Raw genomic sequence first — 22,439 nt, forward strand, 5'->3', positions numbered from 1 at the left:
TGGATAGAGCGTCGGCCTGCGGACTGAAAGGTCCCAGGTTCGATTCCGGTCAAGGGCATGTACCTGGGTTGCGGGCATATCTCCAGTAGGAGATGTGCAGGAGGCAGCTGATCGATGTTTCTCTCTCATCGATGTTTCTAACTCTCTATCTCTCTCCCTTCCTCTCTGTAAAAAATCAATAAAGTATATATTTAAAAAAAACCAAAAAAAAAAACAGCTCTATCTGTACAATGAAATACTATGCAGACATTTAAAATGATAGGGTAGACCTATATTTGTTATGTATAGTTTGCAATATACTAAATAGAAAAAGCAGATTACAAATTAAATATAATCTCTTTTTCTTTTAAATTACTACATTGCACTGGTTCTAAGAGACATATCTTTTCACATGCACATCTTTGAAATCAGGATATGTCTTAGCGCTGATACTGGCATGGTTTAATTGGCAGCATTTTTTCTCAGAGGTACAGAAAAATGGTGCATCTTTTAATCAGTGGTGTTGTAGATTTGATGAAATACTATATATATCTTCCTCTATGTCCATAAATTTTTACTTGGAACATAACTATATATAGCATATATTCATTCATACTTTCAATAAGTATTTATTGCGCCTGGCAGTGGTGATTTTAAAAATAGATATGGTTCCTGCTCTCATAGACCTTGCAGTCTAGTGAGGAAGACAGACGGTGAATGCATAATTCAAATCAGAATAAGTAGGCTTCCATAAAAATACTTAAAAAAGGAACCTGACCTAGACTGGGGACTGCTGAGGAAAGCTCCCTGAGGAAGTGACACTCGAGCTGATAAATGACTAGACTTTGACCGGATGAAATGGATGGCTGGTGGGGAAGCTCCAGACTGAGAACAGTATGTGCAAGGGCCTGTGTGGAAGGAAGCAGTGCTGAAATGATGCCAAGAGGACTAAAGTATGAAAATCAAGAAGAAACAGCATAAGATCAATCGAGAGAGAAAGACCAGAAGGGCCAGGACAACCTAGGCAGGGGCTCAGAGGTCATATTAAGGACTTAGCCCTTTATTCTAAAAGTGATGGGAGGCCACTGAAGAGCCGGGGAGTGGAATGATCAAATTTCTGTTTTGAAAGAAATCTCTCTGGAAAGTCGACTGAAGGGAGGCCGGAATAAATAACAGGAGATGGCCTGGTAGCCCAGGCACATGAGTAAGACAGCCTGGACTAGAGAGTAGCAGTGGAGAAAAAGAAGTATATTCAAGAGGCATGAGGGCATAAATGGTCAGAAGATACACTCGTGCGTGCACACACACATAGCAAACTACATTTTTTCTCTTTACACAATTTATCTTAATTGCAGTGTATAATTATTGGTATGCTTATTTACTTCATGTCTGTTTCCCACACCAAACGACAGCCTCCAGGCGAGGACTATGTTTTATTCAGCATGGCATCCCCAGCGCTCGGAGGACCTGACACAAAGTTGGTACTCAATAAACACATGATGAAAATTAACAAATTTTATACATATATTAAGAAAAGGCAAAATATAACCAAAACTTAAAAAGGTTACCTCTGAGGGGTAAACTATTGGAGGTTCAAATTTTTGTCTCTTGGCCTACTGTATCTTTTTTATTTTTCTACAGTGATGCACTTATGGAATTAAAACATTTAAAGATTTTAATATTATCCAGATACTACTTTTCACATAGCATAAGATAGAACAACAACAAAAGCTCCATATCTATGTAAACAGAAAGTATTTGTCATTTGTTATTTTAAACAATTCTAATGTTTCCAACGAATTCAAAGCCACTAATATCTACAGACTACACATTTGACTAAAACACTTGTACACCAATGCTCACAGCACCATTATTCACAAAGGCCAAAATACACACATGCACGAACAAACACACACACACACACACACACACACACACACACACACACACACAGAATGGAATATTATTCAGCCATAAAAAGAAATGAAGTTCGGATATATGCTACAGCATGGATAAAAATCATTATGCTAAGTAAAAGAAGCCTGTCACAAAAGACCATATTTTGTGATGAATATGATATACTAGAATAAGCATAACTAGAGACAGAAGTAGATTAGTGGTTAATATAGGGGAACTCACTTCAGAGATGTAATATGGCTCTCGCAGCAAAGGCATCTGGGAAATGTTGAACTCTCTACAACCTCAGGCTTGGCTATCCAGAAAGCCAGAATGCCACCCGGAGGTAAATGCCAGGCCCCAGGAGAGAGGTTAACGAATGTATAGAGTGTAATAACTGCCTGATGTGATCTTTTAACTTAGGGATGTATTGTTCTCTCGGTGGCCTATGTGACTACCCACCATATTGTTTTGTTATTAGTTAACCTCCTTTGAAAAGGGCCCTGTCCTGGAGGGGGTATGGTTTCTTCCTGGCCCTCACCACTGGGAGCAGCTGCTTTGCCTGTATTCGTTAAGTTTTTCCTGCTAATACAGTTCTTAGGAATCTGGACAAGGCTACATGTCATTTCTTCAGATCAACTGCCAAATCTAAAACTGATGAGCCCAAGTTTTTGGAGTTCTTCACCAACAAGGGCCTAGGGCAGGGATTGGGGGAGAATGAGGATTGGCTGCTAATAGTGATTAAAATGTTCTAAAACTGTTGTGATGGTTCACAACCCTGTGAACATAATGAAACCATTGAACTGTGCCCTTTAAATAGCTGAATTAGGTGATATGTGGGTTATATCTCAATAAACTTATTTTTTTTAAAAAGTCAGCTATAAGAATAAGGATGCTGCCAAAGGAATCTTTCGTACAACCAGAGATGCAGGATAAACTGTTCCCCACCCCCCACCCCCTTTCCTGCTCTATAATAGCAGCATCCTACTTATTCAGCTTGGTTCAACCAACTGTGGTTTTCCTCCTTCCACCCACAGTTTCACATTTATGCACCCAACAAAAATTCTCCAAACTACCAGATCTTTTTTTTTTTTTTCAAGGAAAGCCCCAGCTGTACCTTAGCTTCTAAATTTAATTGTATTTGGTTCCACTTCCTAGGAAATTTCATAATGGCAATCTGTTTACTAAGGCTTAAGGGATGCCAGTAAACAGTTGGGCTAGGAATGGCATTTTGGCGGCTGTAATTGCTCAGAGCAAGGTTTCTGAAGCAGAGGTCCATGAGTCCCCTAAATTTGTACACAAGACATGGTGAGCATACTTTTCTGAGAAGATCCATAGCTTCATCAGAGTCTCAAAAAGGTCTAAAACCCAAAAAGGAGAATCAAAAGCTTAGTTAAACCAGCTATGGTTTTGTATCATTTAATCTCCCAAATACTTCTTTGTTGTTGTAAAATAAGGAAGCTGCTTTTAACAATAAAGGATTTAAATTAATTAAAAAAAAAATAAGGATGCTGACTTGCTCCTCCCAAGGTAGAAGATAAAAAAAATTCCAAAGCACAATGTAACAGGTTATTTATGACATGAGTAACTAACTCATTTGTTATGTTTCACTCAAAGGCATGTCCAAAGAGTCAAACTTTTAGAAGTTGGTAAATGTTACATATACTCAATATATCAAGGAGTCAAAATTCTAGGCTGAATAGGAAAAGTACTGTTTTGCTCTTTTTGCCTTTCAATTCCAGATAACCATTTATTTCTCAAAAAAAAAATAAAAAAATAGAAAACTAGAACAAAAACAACACCCCCCCCCCCCCACTTTCTACACCTTGTGTACCTACTATGTTTAAGACACATGTAGCAGCCGATGATACACTGGTGGAATGAAACAGTCAATGCCCTTAAGGAGATTAAAGCATAAATGGTTAGACCACTTTTTTTAAAGAACAAAAAATTAGAATTTGCAATTTATTTCCATGGCAAAACTGTTGCCCTCAGCACCAGCTCTTTAGGAAATGTAGCATATCATCTAAAGCTTGTCTGTTTGAGACAGGTCATTTATTGCAACACTTTTCAAGTCCTCTGATTGCCCTCCTAAAGCCAATCTTACCGAGAACCCCCTCTACATCCCAGCCTCTGGGGCCCAAAGTGTTTCAGCATGCCGAGAGCATGCATTTCAGTGTGTGTCATGTATGAGAGGAAGTAGCAGGTGTGAATGAGCCAAAATTCATTCTTAAAATCTCAATTCCTCATCCTTACTTTGCTTTCATGTCTTCTTTCACAAGATGCCTTTGTTAACCAAAGTGAATACTCTAATAAATCATTACAGATCTGGGAAAGTACCAGTCTAACATAACATAAAATAAAATTCCCTTTTCATTGAAGAATTGCAAACATAACTTCAGACTAAGAAGCAGGAGGAGAAAATTCTATTCGTTAAAAAATTTAATACACACTCTTACCTGATCATATTCCGAAGCACCAGGATAAAGAGGCCATCCCAGGAACAGCTCAGCTATTACGCAGCCCAAGGACCACATATCAATAGCTTCACAAAATGGCAATCCAAGAATAATTTCAGGGGCTCTAGCAAAAACAAAAATAGTTGATAAAAAGATAAACGTTATTTGGGAAAATGAACGGTGTTGACTAAGTTCTGTTTTAGTATCAACTAAAGATACATTGATTTAATGAAACTGAAAACGATCTTTGGTATAAAATCCGTCATTTGAAATTCTTGGGGCCACGTGTTTTGGAATTCAGAATTTCTTTAATTTCAGAAAGGTACTACGATGACTATACTATATATTGCATAATAATCCCAAAGGAGTTTAGGAAAGTGCTCAGAATCAAACACATTAATGTTTCTGCAACAAAACATATGAGCAGTCATACTAAGTCAGCTAAACAAAGACTTCCAACTGCCTTACACTGGTTCAAGTCAGATCTTTCCAATCAATGAGTTTATACCAAACTCAGGAAAAGATTTTTAGTTTTTAGAACTTTCTGAATTTTGAAATCGTAAATAAGGAATCGGGGAATTATTCTTTTTACTTAGTACCTTTTTAATTATGGAAAAACCAATTAAATGGCTTGGTCAATAAATCCCTCTGCGGGACAGAAACGCGTCCTATAGAGATACAATGGCTGACAGCACAGACTAGAGCCAGCCTACCCGGGTTCAGAGCCTCAATTCCTTTATTTCGTAGCTGCAGACAATTACTTAATCTCTCTGTGCCTCAGGTTCTTCATTCATAAAATGAAAAGAAGAGGTACCCACTACATAGGGTGTTATAAGGTTTAAATAAGCAATTAATAATAGTAAGTATCAAAGGTCTTGGACAGTAAGCTCTTGTACTCAGCACATATAAAGTACTGTATAAGTGTTAGATATAATAATAACTATTAATATATATGATCATTATTTTTAAACTTTGAATTCTTTTCATTTCCATTAATGCTCCAAGTGAGAAATGAGGAGCCTTAAAGAGAAGACTAAGGCAATCCCATATACTTAGAGCTTGTAAATATGAACACATCCAAGGAAAATTGTGTATCCTCAATTATAGAGGAGGAAACCGAGGCAAATTATTAAGTGATTTGCCCAAAATCACATAAGTGACAGAGCTAGAATTTGAATTCTGACAGTCTAGCTATGGAGTTGAGTATATTATGCTGTGTCTAACTAAGTAAAAGTTAAGTACATACCTATCTATAACAATCTTTTTGGCATGGTGGTATACCATGGCATTTTGCAAAGTGTGTCGAAACTTAAGAGATCAATAAATGGGTTCAGAACAGGAATGAAAATAATAGGTAACACTATTATCAATAATACTAATAGGTGACACTTACATAGTGCTTACTATGTGCCATGCATTATTCCAAGTTCTTTATAAATGCGGTCATTTTAAACCTTACAACAATCCTATGAACGTATTACTACTTTTAAGCCATCAATTCTAAGATGCACTTTCTTTTACATTTTAACATCTCTGAAACTAAGAAAATTCTTGCAAACCATGGTGTATTTTAGTTTAATGGCAGTGCTTTTACTTTCTCGTTGGCACCTAAATAATGTTTCATCTTATAACCAAGGTATCTTGGCTTCTATGTAATAAAGTATGCACTTTACAGATGGGAGGAACTGGGCACTGAGAGGGTAGGTGCCCAAGACCACACAAGGACTGGGTGATGGCAGGCTTGAGCCAAGGTCTGAGCTCTTAAACACTTTAGCACCTTCTCCAAACAACTCCCTTTCCTTCTTACAAGTCATGGCATTTGAATCTGTAAGGACCCCAGATCCAGACCCCTCCTTTTAGAGGAGAAAAATGGAAAAGCAGATCTTTCCATTGGGAAGCATCGAACAGACCGTGTCTTCTTGTGGAGCGCCCACATTTCCCCAGCTGTACTTTCAGGTCATGTGAGCTTCCTCGGTGTGTGTGGAGGGAGCAAAGGGAGGAGGTTGAGTGGGGGAGGGTATCAAGATATTTCCCTAAATAAGAATATCCTCCCCAAGTTATTTTCTGAGAAAACAGGGTAAATTAGAGGGCTCTATAGAGTCTAGAACAGCCGTGGGCAAACTACGGCCCGCAGGCCGGATCCGGCCCGTTTGAAATGAATAAAACTAAAAAATTGAAATGAATAAAACTAAAAAAAAAAAAAAAAAGACCGTACCCTTTCATGTAATGATGTTTACTTTGAATTTATATTAGTTCACACAAACACTCTATCCATACTTTTGTTCCGGCCCTCTGGTCCAGTTTAAGAACCCATTGTGGCCCTCGAGTCAAAAAGTTTGCCCACCCCTGGTCTAGAAGCTTCCCTGATCTAGCAGAGAAAGAGCGAAAGACCCAGGCCTGTCAAGACTTATACTATGTGACAGCTATGGATGGAGCCATTAATAGACCGTTTCTGTGCTATTTAATGTGAATGAACTGTGGTTTTGTTAGCCAAAGAAACAACCATCAGAAGTGCCATTCCTGTTGCAGGTGGCTAGAGCCACATGACTGATGGAATTTCAGAGTGAGTGCAATTAAATCCCAACCACTAAGGCATGTTTTAAGGCAGCACAAGTTTGAGGGTATGAGGACCCAGAAACATAAAAGCTTTTCTAAAATTGAAAAGGAACAAAATTTTACTTTCAGTGAGTAGAATCATTAATTTCCAAGTTCGTGACAGTGCCAAAAATAGCTGGCAGGGAGCATGCAAATGGCTTTGTGCCCAAGTAAAAACTGGGCTTAGAGCATTCCTAAGCATCAGCTGGAGAGCGCGGATTGATTCTGCCATTCCCACTATAACAGGAAGACATTTTAAACCCCAAAGGGTAGGTCACAGGGAGAGGCCAGCACCCAATAACTTACTTCTTTAAAAAGGGAGCAGTAATATGTGATAAAACTTTAGCTTTCAGAGAAACACTAATTCCAGCCCTTAAACCCTATTAAACAAACAACAACAAAAACTCAAAACCTTTGGAATTGGCTGGAATCAGTTTTTCGTTTGGACTCACCCTGCCTCTAGAGTAATAAAAGCAGCTAAGGATTTCAAGTTCACTCAAAACAGTAAGCTCTACCATCTACCATACAAAAAGGTATCAAAAGAAAAAAAAATGAAAGCAGTCAAAATAAAATAAAAAGAAGGCTGTTCAGTCTCCTGAAGCACTTTTCACTATCATTACTCCTAGAAATGTTAGACTTACCGAGACACTGAACAGAAAGGAAATCATTTAGAGCATGTTCCTCTCTAAAGACTGAATGTTTTCAACTCTGAATTCCAATGATAATTCTTGCTAATATTTTCATTACTGTATCATCTTGCCCCTTGGCCTCTAGTATTTCTCAATCCCTTAATATAAACGTTTATCTAGACTCTGAAATTCCGGTTCTACTTCATCTGTGAAATAAGGAGGCTGAGTTAGATAATTACTCTCCTAGATCGCTTTCCAGCTCTGATGTTCTAACAGCTGGGCAGTAAAAAAGATTACCTATTAAAGCACAGGCAAGAGGGGGAAAAACAAAACTGGCAGTGTTCACTTTAGTACAAAAATGGCGCTAATTGCACTTCGGACATGGTGGTCTCCTCTTTGAAGATCCATCCCATCCTTAAAGAACAAATACTAAGTGGGCGCTAGTGACTAAAACCAGGTGGCAGAAATAGCAATGCCTGCCTTCTGATTTCCCAATTTCAAACTTCTTTAAACTGAAGAATCCTCTAAGGTCGTAAAGCTTTATTTCACCTGAACTGAGAGCAAGCTGAGGTGAGAATCAACAGCAATCATTCTCTACTCATTTTCATGAACACACTTGTTTCTTCCTGTCTATTGCAGAGGCATCAACCTTCCTAGATCAGAGATGTTACATAAAGGCAAACTTCCTGCATCTGTGGCTTAGATTAAGCTGCAGTTTCACTGTCAGATAAAACCAGATTGTTTGTTTGTCTAGGACAAAGTGAAAATACGCTTTCCTTCTGTAGACCTTGTCCTTCCATACAGAACAAATAAAGTGATCTCGGTTTTCAATGAAGGCCGGCTGGTTGGTTCAGAATGTGAAAGCATTGAGCTTATAAGCATGGAAACCTTTGTGCATAAAACTCAACCGCCAAAGACAGCAACTGTTCTTGCAATTAGCCTACATTCACAGTGGGCAGGAAATAAAGTATATTATTTCCACTGCCTGAGTTATTTAGCCATGCCGTGGCCAACAGACAACATGGTGGCAAAAATGTACGTCAACTGATAATAGTTTGGCATGCTATCAGCAAGATGAAGCAATGTAAACTAAAAAGGAGGGCTTGAGGAAGGCAGCCTGGGAGGCAGAATGCTTCACTGGCCAAAGTTCACGGAGGTTTTCTGAAAAGAGGGTGAGGACCTAATAGACTCTAATAAGGCAACAAAGCAACATGAAGTCACTGTGGGTAAAACACATGACAGAGAAGGAATGCCTGAGTGGCTATTCCCTGTGCTCAGGCTCAGTATCAAGTATTTCTGTGACACAACAGAACGTTCACGTTAAATCCTAAACACAGTCGAGACCTGATATTGAACCTCAGAATGCACAAGCATTACTCAGTCATATACAGAGTGAACTACTGTTTTTAAGAGATAAACTTAGCTCCATTTAAAATTACTCATATAGTCAATAACTAAAAGCCACGGATTTACAGGACTTTGTTGAAGAGTAATTACTAGTGGATTTAAAATTCTGCAAATCATATTTTCTATAAAAACAAAACCACCAAATTACTCAAATGACAGCTTAAATTAAAAGGAGAAGAAAAGGGGCAAAGACCAGCAACATAAGACTAAAAATTATTTAAATGTCATACTAGAGAAAGCTAAATAGCCAGAAATGTTTATAATCCCTCACATCTCCTTTACCTTTTATGAGAAAATTCCATAAAAAATTATTTCATTGCCCTAGCTGGTTTGGCTCAGTGGCTAGAGCATCGGCGTGCAGACTGAAGAGTCCTGGATTCAATAGCGGTCAAGGGCACATGCCCGGGTTAGGCTCCATCCCCAGTTGTGGGCATGCAGGAGGCAGCCGATCAATGATTCTCTCTCATCATTGATGTTTCTATCTCTCTCGCCTTCTCCCTTCCTTTCTGAAATCAATAATAATATATTTAAAAGCAAAAAAGAAAACCACACAATTATTTCATGAATAATTTTTATCTCAACTGCTCTTTTTCAATCTTAAAAGGGCTTCAGACCTCGTCCTTGTCTTTGACAGGGCAGATAAACAGTTAAACACCTGCAGGCACTGACAAGATGAAAGATCAAGAAAGCCCTCACTCCTCAGCTGTGCTCTCCTTCTTACTTCCCCAGTGCTCAAAATAAGACACAGAACTGAACTCTTCAGTGCACCTGTGAATGTGCTGTACACATGTGCACGTGTGGGTGGTGGTAGGATTGCTCAAAGGAGACTATCAGAAGCAAAAATAATTGGAACCTAACTCTCCCAAGTCATGAATAAATAAATGGAGGTGAGATTCTCAAAATTGATCAAGTTGCCTAGACAACATGAAACTAGAAATCAAAGACTCTAGGAATTTCTTTATCTCACTCAAGTAAGAAATACCATAGTTTTATAGAACTATAAAAAAAATAGATGAGAGTGGACTGGAAGACAATATTGTTAAAGTGTCAATACTAACCAAAGTGACTTACAGATTCAGTGCAATACCTATCAAAAGTCAATGAGGTTTTTTTGCAGAAAGAGAAAAAGCATCCTGAAATTGATAAAGATCTTGAGAGATTCCTTGAGATAACCGAACAATCTTGAAAGAGAATAAAGCTGGAGGTCTCCTACTTCCTGATTTCAAAACCTATTACAAAGCTACAAGTAATCAAAACAGTGTGGTACTGGCATAAAGACAGACATATAGGCCAATGGAAAAGAACAGAGAGCCCAGAAATAAACCCTCATATATACAGTTGAAGGATTCTGACAAGAGTGTCAAGACCATTCAATGGAGAAAGGATAGTCTCTTCGGTAAATGGTGCTGGGAAAATTGTATATCCACATGCAAAAGAGTGAAACCGGACCCTTACTTTACACCACATACAAAAATTAACTCAAAATGGATCAAAGATCTAAATATAAGAGCTACAACTAGCCGAAACCGGTTTGGCTCAGTGGATAGAGCCTGCGGACTGAAGGGTCCCGGGTTCGATTCCGGTCAGGGGCATGTGCCTGGGTTGCGGGCACATCCCCAGTAGGAGATGTGCAGGAGGCAGCTGATCGATGTTTCTCTCTCATCGATGTTTCTAACTCTCTCTCTCTCCCTTCCTCTCTGTGAAAAATCAATAAAATATATTAAAAATAAATAAATAAATAAATAAATATAAGAGCTACAACTATAAAACTCTTATAATAAAACACGAGAGAAGCTTCATAACATTGGTTTGGCAATGATTTCTTGGATGTGATACCAAAAGTACAAGCAACGAAAGAAAAAACAGACAAATTGGGCTTCATCACAGTTTTAAAATTTTGTGCAAAAAAAAAGTGAAAAATCAACCCCCTGGATGGGAGATAAAAAAAAAAACCCTGCAAATCATATTATCTGATAAGGGATTAATACCCAGAATATCTAAAGAACTCTTACAACTCAACAAAAAGCAACCCAAATTAAAAAATGAACAAAGGACTTGAACAGACATTTCTCCAAAGAAGACATACAGATGGCCAACAAGTACATGAAAAGATGTTCAACATCACTAATCATTTGGGAAATGCAAATCAAAACCACAATGAGGTATCATTTCATGCATACAAGGATGACTGTTATCAAAAACAAACAAACAAAAACCACAGAAAATAACAACTGTTGGTGAGGATGTGGAGAAATTAGAATCCTCATGCACTTCTGGTGGGAATGCAAAATAGTGCAGCAGCTGTGGAACAGTTTGGTGGCTTCTCAAAGAGTTCAACATAGAACTACCATATGACCCAGGCACTCTACTTCTGGCTCTATACCCAAAAGAACTAAAAACAGACACTTAAGCAACTGAATACCAATGTTCATCACAGCATTATTCATAACAGCTAAAAATGTAAAAATAAACAAGTGTCCACCACCAAATGAGTGAATAAACAAAATATGGTAGGTACATACAGTGGGATATTATTCTGGGGCATCTGTGAATTTTGATATCTGCAAGGTCCCGGAAGTAATCCCCTACAGATACTGGAGAACAACTTAAGTTTTGGGGGAGTCAAAAGGTATATGCAGGTTCCCCCTAACCGCCATGTTGTTCAAGGGCCAACTATATAATTCAACTAGGAACAAGCTTCGGAATCAGACAATTAATTTTTCTAGTGTTAAAAAAGATTTCAGATATACAATAATGTTGCTTATAGGAATACCACACAAACTAAAACATGATCCTGTTTCTACCTTGGACTCTGTAAATACATTCCTTGTCCTATGTAGCCTTATGTACTATATATTAACTATAAAGACAGATCTCGAGTCTGACACAAGCTTTTTAGCGTTGGCCACTTGCCTGTAGTAGCGTGACTGTAAGTAGGTTGAGCACACGGCCTTGGACACGTGACTAGCAGAACCAAAGTCAATGACCTTCACTCGGTAGGGCTGGCGCACTGGATCGACCAGCATTATGTTTTCTGGCTTCAGGTCGGCGTGAATGAGACCCAGGCTCTTGAGCTTCATCAGGGCGGTGGCCACCTGCTGCAGGATGGGCCTGATGTACTTGAGTGGCAGTGGACTGAACTTGTTCTGCTTTAGGAAATCATACAAGTTCTGCTCCAGCATCTCAAACACAAGGCAGGTGTGATTCTTATGCTGAAAGCACTCATAAGAACGGACAAAATTATACTCATCAGCATTTTCACTGCTGAGGCGGGAAAGGATGCTCACTTCGATCTGTCCTTGTCTGGCATAGGAGGGGTGGTTCTTCAAGATCTTAATAGCCACAATTTCCTTGGTGCTCCGCTTCCAGCACTTCGCCACCTGTCCGAACGTTCCCCGGCCGAGGAACTCCAGGACTTCGTAGCTGTTGGTCATCGAGCAAAGGATCTCATGCTGGACCAGCTGGTAATCCCCTTCTCCGCTGGAACTGCTACTCTTTGTGGTCACAGTGGTGGTCGTGGCAGCAGCACCCACCACAGTCCTGTTTTGCAGCATGAGAGGGGGATGTTCTTCTATGATCTGCACGCTACCGTTGCTGTCGACCTCCTCACTTTTTCTTTTCAGTCCACATTTTTGATATGGCTCAAGCAAAGAAACGTTGCTCCTGTGCGTCAGGGTCTGGCTGCTTTGGAAGGTGGATGTCGCAGCGCTGGCCGAGCTGTCAGCCGCTGTTACAACAATGTGCTCCACGGCAGGGGCTGGGAGGAGAAGGCCCTGGTCATAGGCAGGGATGTTGAAGTTTGCTACCTGGTGAGAGGAGCTGGCTTGCCCTTGTGCGGCGGGGAGGGTTTTGCTGTGGGGATAGTATTTGTCGTTGTTGCTCTGTCCAGAAACATCCCAGCCGGAGGGCTCTATTTTCAGTTTCTTCGCACTGCAGAAGGCACTCGACGACACTGATGGGGGGGAAAACTGCAGCTGTGATGCCATACCTGCACGGAGAGAGGAAGAGTCAGACCCCCAGGTCACAACTTCTCGTTTAGAAAAGCCACCAGGAAACATATCTGGCTGGGTTTAATTTGCTACATTTTCCAAAATATGTTTCCTGTTATAGAAGGATAAACCTTTTTTGTTATAGAAGGACAAACCAACTGAGCTACCCATCCAAGGCCCCCAAATTCTTATTTCTAAATAACCTAACCACTCTACACTGCAACTTGGATTAACTTACAGACACCTCAAATTCAACGTGTCCAAAATTTAACTAAGGAGCCTCCATCCCACCCCAGTTTTCTAACTCAGTTATGAGACACCACCATACACCCAGCACCTCAGGGCAAAAACCAGGGAGACCATGAGTCTGCTTCTTCATCTATAAAACATTGACAGTAATATCTACCTGGTGGGGTTATTGTGAGAATCTAAAGATTTGATACATGTAATAGTGCCTGGGACTCACTCACTGTTATTACCCTCATTCCTCTCCCTTATCCCCCCACATCTAATCTATAACCAAATCTTCCATTCTGCCTCCCAAGTGTATCTCCAATCGGCCGTTTTTCTCTACCCGTTGGAACTATTCTAGTTCACTGGAACTTCCAGTAGCCTCCAAACTAATCTTGAATCTTGAATGGGAGGTTTGAGGTTGGGAGGGAGTCCTATGCAAATTGAAAGACTGCTCTTTCTTTTTTGAGAAAGAAAGTCATCAGGATGATGATGCAAAGTCCTCTCTCTCCTCCTGCCTCCCAGGTTTCCCCTGCTTTGGGGATAAAGTCCAAAATCCTCAACCTGCCCTAAAGCTCCCAAACTCCACTGCTGTGACTTCCAAAGTCTTCCCCCCTTGAATCCTCCACTCCAGCCATACCACCCTTCTTTCAGTTTTCAGAAAGCTCTCTGATTCAACATAGATTCTCTGCTGGGAAAACTGTTCACACACACACACCTGCGCCAATCACCATCACCACTGCCCTGCCGCATTCCATAAACTCCCATAGCACCCTGTTCCTCCCTTACAACTTGAAATTATTTACTACATTCCCAGCTACAGTATCAGTTCCATGAGGGCAGGTACCATGACTGTCTTGTGCTTCGCTTATATTGCCAGAACCTACCACGGACTCTGGCAATTGACAGACACTCAATATTTGTTGGTGATGCAACCCCTGCCTACCGAAGGCAGAGCTACTCCCTACCATTCATATTAAACTGCAGGATTGTCGATGCTGGTTTCGTTTTTTAATGTCCCTCCATTTTAGTTGTGCAGTCCTAGAAAAATGGGGGAAGTCTCCACTCCAGGACACACAGTATAATTTTACTAGTCATAAGAGAATAAACACACACAAGTAGAAAGGAAGGAAGCGTGACAAAGGATGTTACAGAACATAAAAAAGCAGTGTGTACATTTCTTCGTGCCTGAATGCAACTGAAAACCATCTGCACTGGACTAGACAGCTGGAACGAACAAACCCTCAGCCTTCAATTTCTAAAAATGTGGTCTGGATGTACTTCAAACAAGAGTTTCCATAATTTATATGAATCTCGAAGAGAAAAAAGTGTAAATTAAAGGCTAGAGTCAGTGCAATTTAACTCCAAGGCTATAAATTTACAAATCAACTTGTTCTACCTATATCGCTGACATAATACCAAATTATAGTAACAGAAAAATCTGTACCAGGGCCTGTACAAAATGTACCTATTAAAATATATGCAAAAATATTTGTCATCATAAAATTGAGCAAGAAATGGAGAAAATTTGCGAAATTTGCTTTTCGCTGTCTATCTGTTGAGCTACTAAAAGAATTTAGTAAAAGAATTAGAATACACAAACTGCAATTTGTAGCTCTATGTCTGGGAACAGGAGGCCTTAAAATAATACTGAAAACAATTCATAAAATGTAATAGCAAATTCTTAAAAGCATGTTCATAACTAGACACTTTTTAAAAATATTGCATTCACCAGAGTAATGTTACTGACAACTCTTCACCCAATAAACAAAATAGCAGATGCTGATGGCTTCAACCTTCAACTCAGTACTGCAAAAGGCACCAGTTCTAGAAAATGTTTCAGAAGGTTCAAGTATATAAATGAATATAATTCTCACTCAGTGAGAAAAATTTAAGTTCCCCGCAGGAAAAGAACAACCAGAATTTCACGGGCCTTCCCCACAGCCAGGGTGGAGGGTACGCTTACGTCAGTATGGTGGCACCAGGACTCACAGGGTGGCTGAGACTCATGCTGACCTCAACGAGCACAAGGAGAGAAGAAAAGACAGAACCAAAGATGCCTACAAAAATCAACACTCTTACTGATGTAACACTCTGAAATTCAGCTGAAAACAGCCATTTGTAGACACGGGATAAAGGTACCATGTTCCACGAAATTTGCCTTTGCACATGGGCAGGCAATGTTCTACCTAGGCTGAGACCTCCCAAACAAAAACATGGAACAGACTTCACACTGTGGGAAACCTATCATGTATCAGCCGACTCTGTGAAGGAAATTACAGCTGCCCCTTGAACAATGCAGGGGGGTCTAAGGGCACTGACCCTGCACAGTTGAAAACCCTCCAAAACTTAACTACAGCACAAATATTTTCAATTCACAGGAGAACAGCTCCCAATAAACTAGACGTTATTTCTCTGACTTCCTGAAAATGTGGCACTTCGATCCAGCAATAAACTAGCCTTTTCATTTCGAACCTGACTTTCCAAGGATTTAACCATCTAAACGTAATGACAAATTTGCCCACTGCGTTAATCCCCAACTAAAATGAAAAGGCAAAAAGCTACTGGTACTTCTACTTACTACTAAAACGAGAAACGAGTCTTGCTAGAATCCAAGGCTTTCAAAACCAGGAAAGTTACCCCACTCCCTGCCATGGTCACATCTACTCAACATCTGTTGGGTGCCCCACACTAAGTCACTTCATAGGGAGAATCTTACAATAAAGAATTAAGCCCTCGCCGGTTTGGCTCAGTGGACAGACCAGCCTGCAGACTGAAGGGCCCCAGGTTCGATTCTAGTCAAGGACACATGCAGAGTTGCAGGGTCAGTCCCCAGTAGGGGGTGTGCAGGAGGCAGCCAATCTATTATTCTCTCTCATCATTGATGTTTCTATCTCTCTCTCTCTCCCTTTCCCTTCCTCTCTGAAATCAATATAAATATATTTTTTTAAAAATTCAAATATTAGCCCTAGCCGGTTTGGCTCAGCAGATAGAGTGTCAGCCTGCGGACTGAAGGGTCCCAGGTTCAATTCCAGTCAAGGGCACATGCCCGGGTTGCAGGCTGGATCCCCAGTGGGAGGTGTGCAGGAGGCAGCGGATCAATGATTCTCTCTCATCACTAATATTTCTCTCTCTCCTCCCTTCCTCTCTGAAACCAATATAAATAAATAAATAGTAAAAAAAAAATTCAAATATTATAACTAGGAATAGAACAACTGGGTATGACAACCAAGGTGATTACTTTGCCTTTAGTTTTCAGTAACTCCCATCTTTTCCCTGACATACCAATAACATATTCCTACTGTTTTCACTTAGTGTCATCTTTGCCTCTTTGATATAATTTAACACTTGGTGATCTAAATAACCTAAAAACAGTATATTGTTTCTTCCTCTAGTACTTGTCCTCAGCTGACATGTACACAGATGTACATACTCTCCAGCACACGATATATAAAGAGCATTCACATCATTAAAGTAGGTAAACAAGAATACATGTTCTGTAAAAATAAAGCAAGACAAGTTTGGCAAGAAAACTCTTTCACCAGAACACCATCTCTCTACTCCACCCTTTTTTTTCTACCCCTACTGCACAATTCAATAGTCTAACCTGTCTCCCCCAATCTGAACTCTCAAGGCCCACTTTTATTTATTTATTTTTTTGGAATTTTCTTTTTTTTTCTTTCTTTTTTTTCTTGCTTAAAGTATTACAAAGAGGATTACATATGTCTCCTTTCCCCCGAAGGCCCCCTTTTTATGCCTCCTTCTCCCAATTCACTCTTCACCTTACAAAAATGCGTATCAGTCCCCCACTTAAAACCTTCCAATAAGTGTTTCTAGCTGGGATCTCCAGGCCTTGTAAGATCTGGACCCTGATTAGTTTTGTAGCCTCGTTTTACCCATCCCAGGTTCTCTCTTTCAGAAGTACCACGTTTCTCTGTGTTCCTAGAGTAGGCCTTGCCTTCTCCTGCCCTAGTTCCTTCAAACATCATGTCCCCTCTCTGAACTTCATTTCCCCTTCAGCCTCCTTTTTTCTAATTTCTACTTATCCTTTTCATCTCCCCTCACAGCTCCCTTTTTCAGTGTGGTACAGGGTGTTGCTTGGGCTCGAAACTTCCTTTCTCCTTCATCCTAGGCTCGACTATGGTTCCCAGCCCCTCTCTCTAATAGGAAGTGATGTGGGGGGGGGGGGGGGGAGGAGGCTTTCATGTTCCTTTCCCTCTCCACCAGCAGGAACTCATGGAGACTCAGCTTCCACCATGAAACCACACCGAAGAATGACAGAGCAACGAGATGGAAAGAACATGGGTCCCCGAATGGCCATGGAGCGCGAAGCCACCTCCCCCACCAGCAATGATCACGGCAACCTGGAACATTCAGGCTGCTACATGAGAGAAAAACTATTTCCCTTCAGCTAGACTGTTGTTTAGTCTACCTTATGCTGACAAACATACTCAGGAAAGCCTTCCCCAGACCACTTCATAAGAGGGTAGGTTTGCTGGTAAAGGCTCCCGTAGCATCCTTCACTACTACATACTACACTTGTAATTACTCATTTCATTTATTAACAAACATGTCTATCTGCCTGGCACTGGTCTAGCCACAGGAGATGAGGTGTTCCAGATGGATAAGATCCCTTATCTCCTGGAGTCTACTTTCTATTGAGGAGACAAACACATACATACATACACACACATACACACACACACAAAATAGCAGCTAGTGATAAATGTTATGAAAACAAAACACAATGACATGATAGTGAAGGTGCAAGGAGAGACCCTGGGTTTGGTGGCCAAGGAAGCCCTTATAAGGTGGTGGCACTTACACTGAGACCGAACAGACAAGAAGGTGCCACTGAAAGTGAAAAAGAAGAGTTAGTGCCAAGACATACTCTTGGCCTCCTTGAAGAAGAGACCAGTATCGATGGAAAGGACGGAGAGAAAACAGTAGAAACAGGACCCAAAGAGGAAACAGGGCTAGTGACCTGTGGGCCGCTCTGGATTTTATTCTAAATATGACTATTTGTAATTATTTATTTAAAAGTTGACTTCTAAACTGCAAGTGTCATGGGCAAATCTCAACAGAAGAGTAAGTGTCCCCCCTTTTTTTAATCATCAGCATCTACCACAATGGTTGGCACCCTGTATGTGTAAAATGTTTGCTAGAATGAATGACTATAGAGAGATCACATTACTTCATATATATATATATATATAAACATAAGAGTTCAGAAGTCATTTTGACTAGATTAGAGAAATACATGATGAAAAATAGAAATTAGAATCTCACGTCTACAAGAAAATATATATATATATATATATATATATATATATATATATATATATATATATATATATAATCAGTTTTCTAAATATAATGATACTGAAGGAAAAAATAAGCTTGAAACCCTCAGGACATCATTTGAATCAAAGCTCCCCATCCCCTTTCCTGCAGCACTTCCTTCATATGGAACCATGTGAAACAAGCCAGTTCCCCAACTAGCACACAAAAACAGGGTGTGAAATAGGTGCTGTGAGCTGACAAAGTAACTCTCCAAGTCTATACAATTTCCAGCCATTTAAACCAATTTTGTAATTTTTCAGTAAACTGGCTGAGGGGGCTTTCCTTGTAGGTAGGATATTGTTTCCTAAATTCCAGTAGCTCTCTTAGGATTTGGAATGACGAATCTATAGTAACAGAAAAAAAGAAAAGAAAAGAAAGCAGGTGCTTTTGTGTTTGGTAAAAAGGTGCTATCTCAGTACGTGCACAGGACAGTCTACAGGCCTGTACAGTTTAAAGAAAACTGTATAAGGAGTACGTCAAACTAAAGCATAGCTCAATCTGAAACAGACACTAAAAGGGGACCCCATTTAGATCAACAGGCAAAAGTCTAAGGGAAACAGGACCCAGGCAAGGTAACAACCGTTTGGCAGGCAGAAGGTGGAAAGCGCTCTTTCAGATGAATGAGATGACTATTGCCAGTGTGCCAGGGGCCATGGAAAAATGAACTGTTTAGAGCAAGGAGAAAATCTGAATAAAAAACGTACTGCATTGGAGAAGACACTGGCAAAAAAAAAAAAAAAAAAAGGGGGGGGGGGGGGGAGACAGGGATTCTTACAGCTAAAACAGACCTTATATGCTTTCTAAAACTCCCTAATTCCAAGATGAGGAAAAGGAGACCCAAGAAAGCCCTAGTTTCACAGAGTTAATGAGTAGCGAGGCTGGCAAAGAACTCAGGCCTTCTGGTTCTTTTCCCTTAAGCTCTCTGGGAAAGCACTGTACCAGGTGTCCTTAAAGAATCCAAAAGAAATACACATAACTTTCCCCACCTCCCAAGAGCTTAGAAATGTGCTTTGGTGATATGACACACCAAAAAGAAAGAGAAAAATATAAAAACAGGATGTAAATTTCTTTAAGTGCCAAATTATGCTCTACCAAAATACGTTGGGCGTTTAGAGAGCTGCAAGATTCGGAACAGAAAAGGAATCAAAAGCAAATCAGTGACTGTTGAAGTGCTACTGGAAGGAAAATGATTTTGATGACTTGTGTTCAGAATAACATGAAACGTAAGCGAAGAAACTGTGGAGGGCCCAGCCTATGTGGCTCACTGGTTGAGCGTTGACCTATATATGAACCAGGAGGTCATGGTTCAATTCCCAGTCAGGGCAGATGCCCGGGTTGCCAGCTCAATCCCCAGTATGGGGCATGCAAGAGGCAGCCAATCAATGATTTTCTCTCATCATTGATGTTTCTCTCTCTCTCCCCCACTCCCTTCCTCTCTGAAATCAATAAAAATAATAAAAAAAGAAACTGGGAAGGAATTAATAACTAACTTTTTAAAAACTAAAAAAAAAAAAAAGGTAATGGATACTTTATACAGTTGTGAAAATGAAAATAAGAGGGCAGATCAGGAAGTTCATGTCTACAATTTACTTCAAATTACAAAAGGACCGGTTACAATATATAACTAACAACAAGTTGCACAAGTTCCAAGTATCATAAGTTTACAAGGCAGGGTTGGCTGGCTGGTTTCTACCAACACAACGACTGAGCTGTGCTTATGAAAACAAAACCACAGGATGAAAGAATTCCATTTTCCTGAGAACCGTGAATTTTGAGACTATCCTTTTTTACTTTTAGAAGGGAGTTCTGGTTTGGTTTTGAATCTCAAGTTACCAATCGACTTGCTCTGCAATCCATAAAACGACAATGTCCAAAGTGAGGATAAACTAGTCATGAACATGTCACCAGCAAAAGTCCTTTTACCAATCAGAGCCAGTATATTTACAAGATCTTATTCACCATTTTTTAATCATCAGATGCTTTACTGGCTTGGCTGCCTCCAGTTCCAACCACAAGTTGAAGGGTGGCCCTTTTTGTTCCTTCAAACCAGGAATAGTATCTTTCGGTCCATGATATCCTTCATCATACCAGTATTATAGCACAGAACCCCGAGATCATTACATGGAAATATCCAAACTCCCTTGCTGAATAACAACTGCTGGGTAAAGTGACTTGCTAGTAGATTTTTAAAACCGTTTTACAGAAAGCTTTAGACCTCGATGCGGGGAAAAAAAAGCTGGTAATGATTTGCACCCTCTGTAATCTTAAAAAAAAAGCCAAAAAAAAAAAAAAAAAAAAAACCACCACACACACACACACAAAACTGCAGACCAAGAATCAAAAATAGCTTTACACAAACAAGAGCAAAATTGCAGGTTTTGCTCAGGGCATCAGCCACTTAATTTAACCCCACTTCACCGGGGGCAGGAAGCCACACGGCTGTTTTCATCAGAGTTACTAGGAAACAAACAAGATAAAGGACATACTGGGCAGAACAGGCTCCAGTGGAAATGCATATTTGGATGCAATTCCTGAAAATTCCCAAAAGCAAGCATCGAGGGCTGCCTCAGAACGGGTGCACCTACCACGGAGTCGGCGGCGTAAGCCGGGGAGACCTAGCGGAGCCCCGGGTGGTTCCCCCTTCCCCGGCCCCCCGCTCTGCACCCCTCCCCTCCACTCCCCTCCCCTCCCCTCCCCCCCCCCCCATAAACAGGAAAAGCGCGCCCAGCAGAAACGCAGGCCCGGGCTCGGGATGGTCACGGCAAACCCGCGGGCGGACCCGCGCTCCCGGCGACCGACCTCCCGGTCCGGGTTGCTAGCAACAAAAAGGGCTCCTCCTTCCCACGGAGCCGGGCGAAGAGCGTGGAGTTTGGGTTGTTTCCTCGCCCTTTTATGATTTTTTTTTTTTTCTTAAACGAAAGCTTTGGGAAAGTGACAGCAGACAGCAAACAGCAAAAGTTTCCCCCGGAGCCAGACCTCGGGCTCGGCCCCGCACACACAGATGCATCCATCGGTGGGCTGGTCCCCCGCCGCCTCCCCATCGTTACAAAACGACAAGCGGAACGATTACACACCAGCGGGGCTCAACGGCACCGGCGGGGGGGAGCGGGGAGCGCCCACACCCGCCCGCCACCACCGATCCCTCCCGACGCCGGTGCCGGGCCCCAGACGGCACGCACGACCCGCCGCCGCGGCGACCGGCGGGGCCGGGAAGCACACACGCACCCGCCGCCCGGCCGGGCACCCGCCACGGGAGCCGCGGAGAAGCCGGCGGGGAGACGCCGGCGGCCCCTGTCATTCGAGAACAACACGCCCAGGAAGAAGTGGCAGGACGCAGGGGGAGTTGCCCCGAAAACCAGCCCGCAGCCTCCCCGCTTTCCCGGGGGCACGATCCCGTCCGCGGCCGAGAGCGGCCTGGCCGCAGGACCCCGACCCCGATCCCGGGGGGGGGGGCTCCCCGAGAGAGGCGTCCCCCGCAGGCCGGGCGCCCCGGACAGCCCGCGGCCCGCCCGGAGCCCCGCGGGGAGCCGATCCGAGGGCGCTCCCGGCCCAGGAGCCCGCCCGCCCGCCCGCCCGCCCGCGCCGACTCACCGCCGGTGTGTCTGGTTCTCAGCCGCGAGCTGGGGCTGCCGTGAGGAGGCGGCGGAGGAGACAGGATCCGGGGCCCCGCCGCCGGGTCATCATACCCCCCGCGCGCGCCAGCCCGGGCCCCGGCCCCCGCCCCCCGGAGCCGTCCCCGCACCCGTCCCGCGGGGGGAGCCCCCACAGCTCCCCGCTCGCCCCGCCGCCCGGGCCCTGGCCGCCGTCGCTGCCGCCTCGGCCCCGCGCGATCCCGCCTCGGCCTCCCGCAGCCGTCCGGGGCCGCCGCCGGGCCCCTCGCTCCGCCGCCGCCGCTGCTGCTGCTGTCGCCA

The 22,439-nt window shown here is 42.1% G+C and overlaps 1 protein-coding gene across 3 annotated transcripts in view; it reads right to left on the minus strand.

The window, feature by feature from the left end:
• Nucleotides 1-22,438, minus strand: part of HIPK1 (homeodomain interacting protein kinase 1) — a 45,430-nt gene extending 22,992 nt beyond the window's left edge. Inside the window, exons 1-3 of one of the 3 annotated variants that reach the window (XM_059674550.1) lie at nucleotides 22,120-22,438; nucleotides 11,879-12,953; nucleotides 4,335-4,458 (exon numbers count right to left, since the gene is read on the minus strand). In XM_059674550.1, coding sequence (XP_059530533.1) covers nucleotides 4,335-4,458; nucleotides 11,879-12,951 — 1,197 coding nt within the window. In that variant the 5' untranslated portion in view covers nucleotides 12,952-12,953; nucleotides 22,120-22,438. Of the gene's footprint in view, nucleotides 1-4,334; nucleotides 4,459-11,878; nucleotides 12,954-14,917; nucleotides 14,939-22,119 lie in introns of those variants that run through there. The other 2 variants (XM_059674549.1, XM_059674551.1) reach the window with 2 other exon arrangements.
• Nucleotide 22,439: the final 1 nt, after the last annotated feature.

Source organism: Myotis daubentonii, chromosome 18 (genome assembly GCF_963259705.1).
Source record: "Myotis daubentonii chromosome 18, mMyoDau2.1, whole genome shotgun sequence".
NCBI lineage: Eukaryota > Metazoa > Chordata > Mammalia > Chiroptera > Vespertilionidae > Myotis > Myotis daubentonii.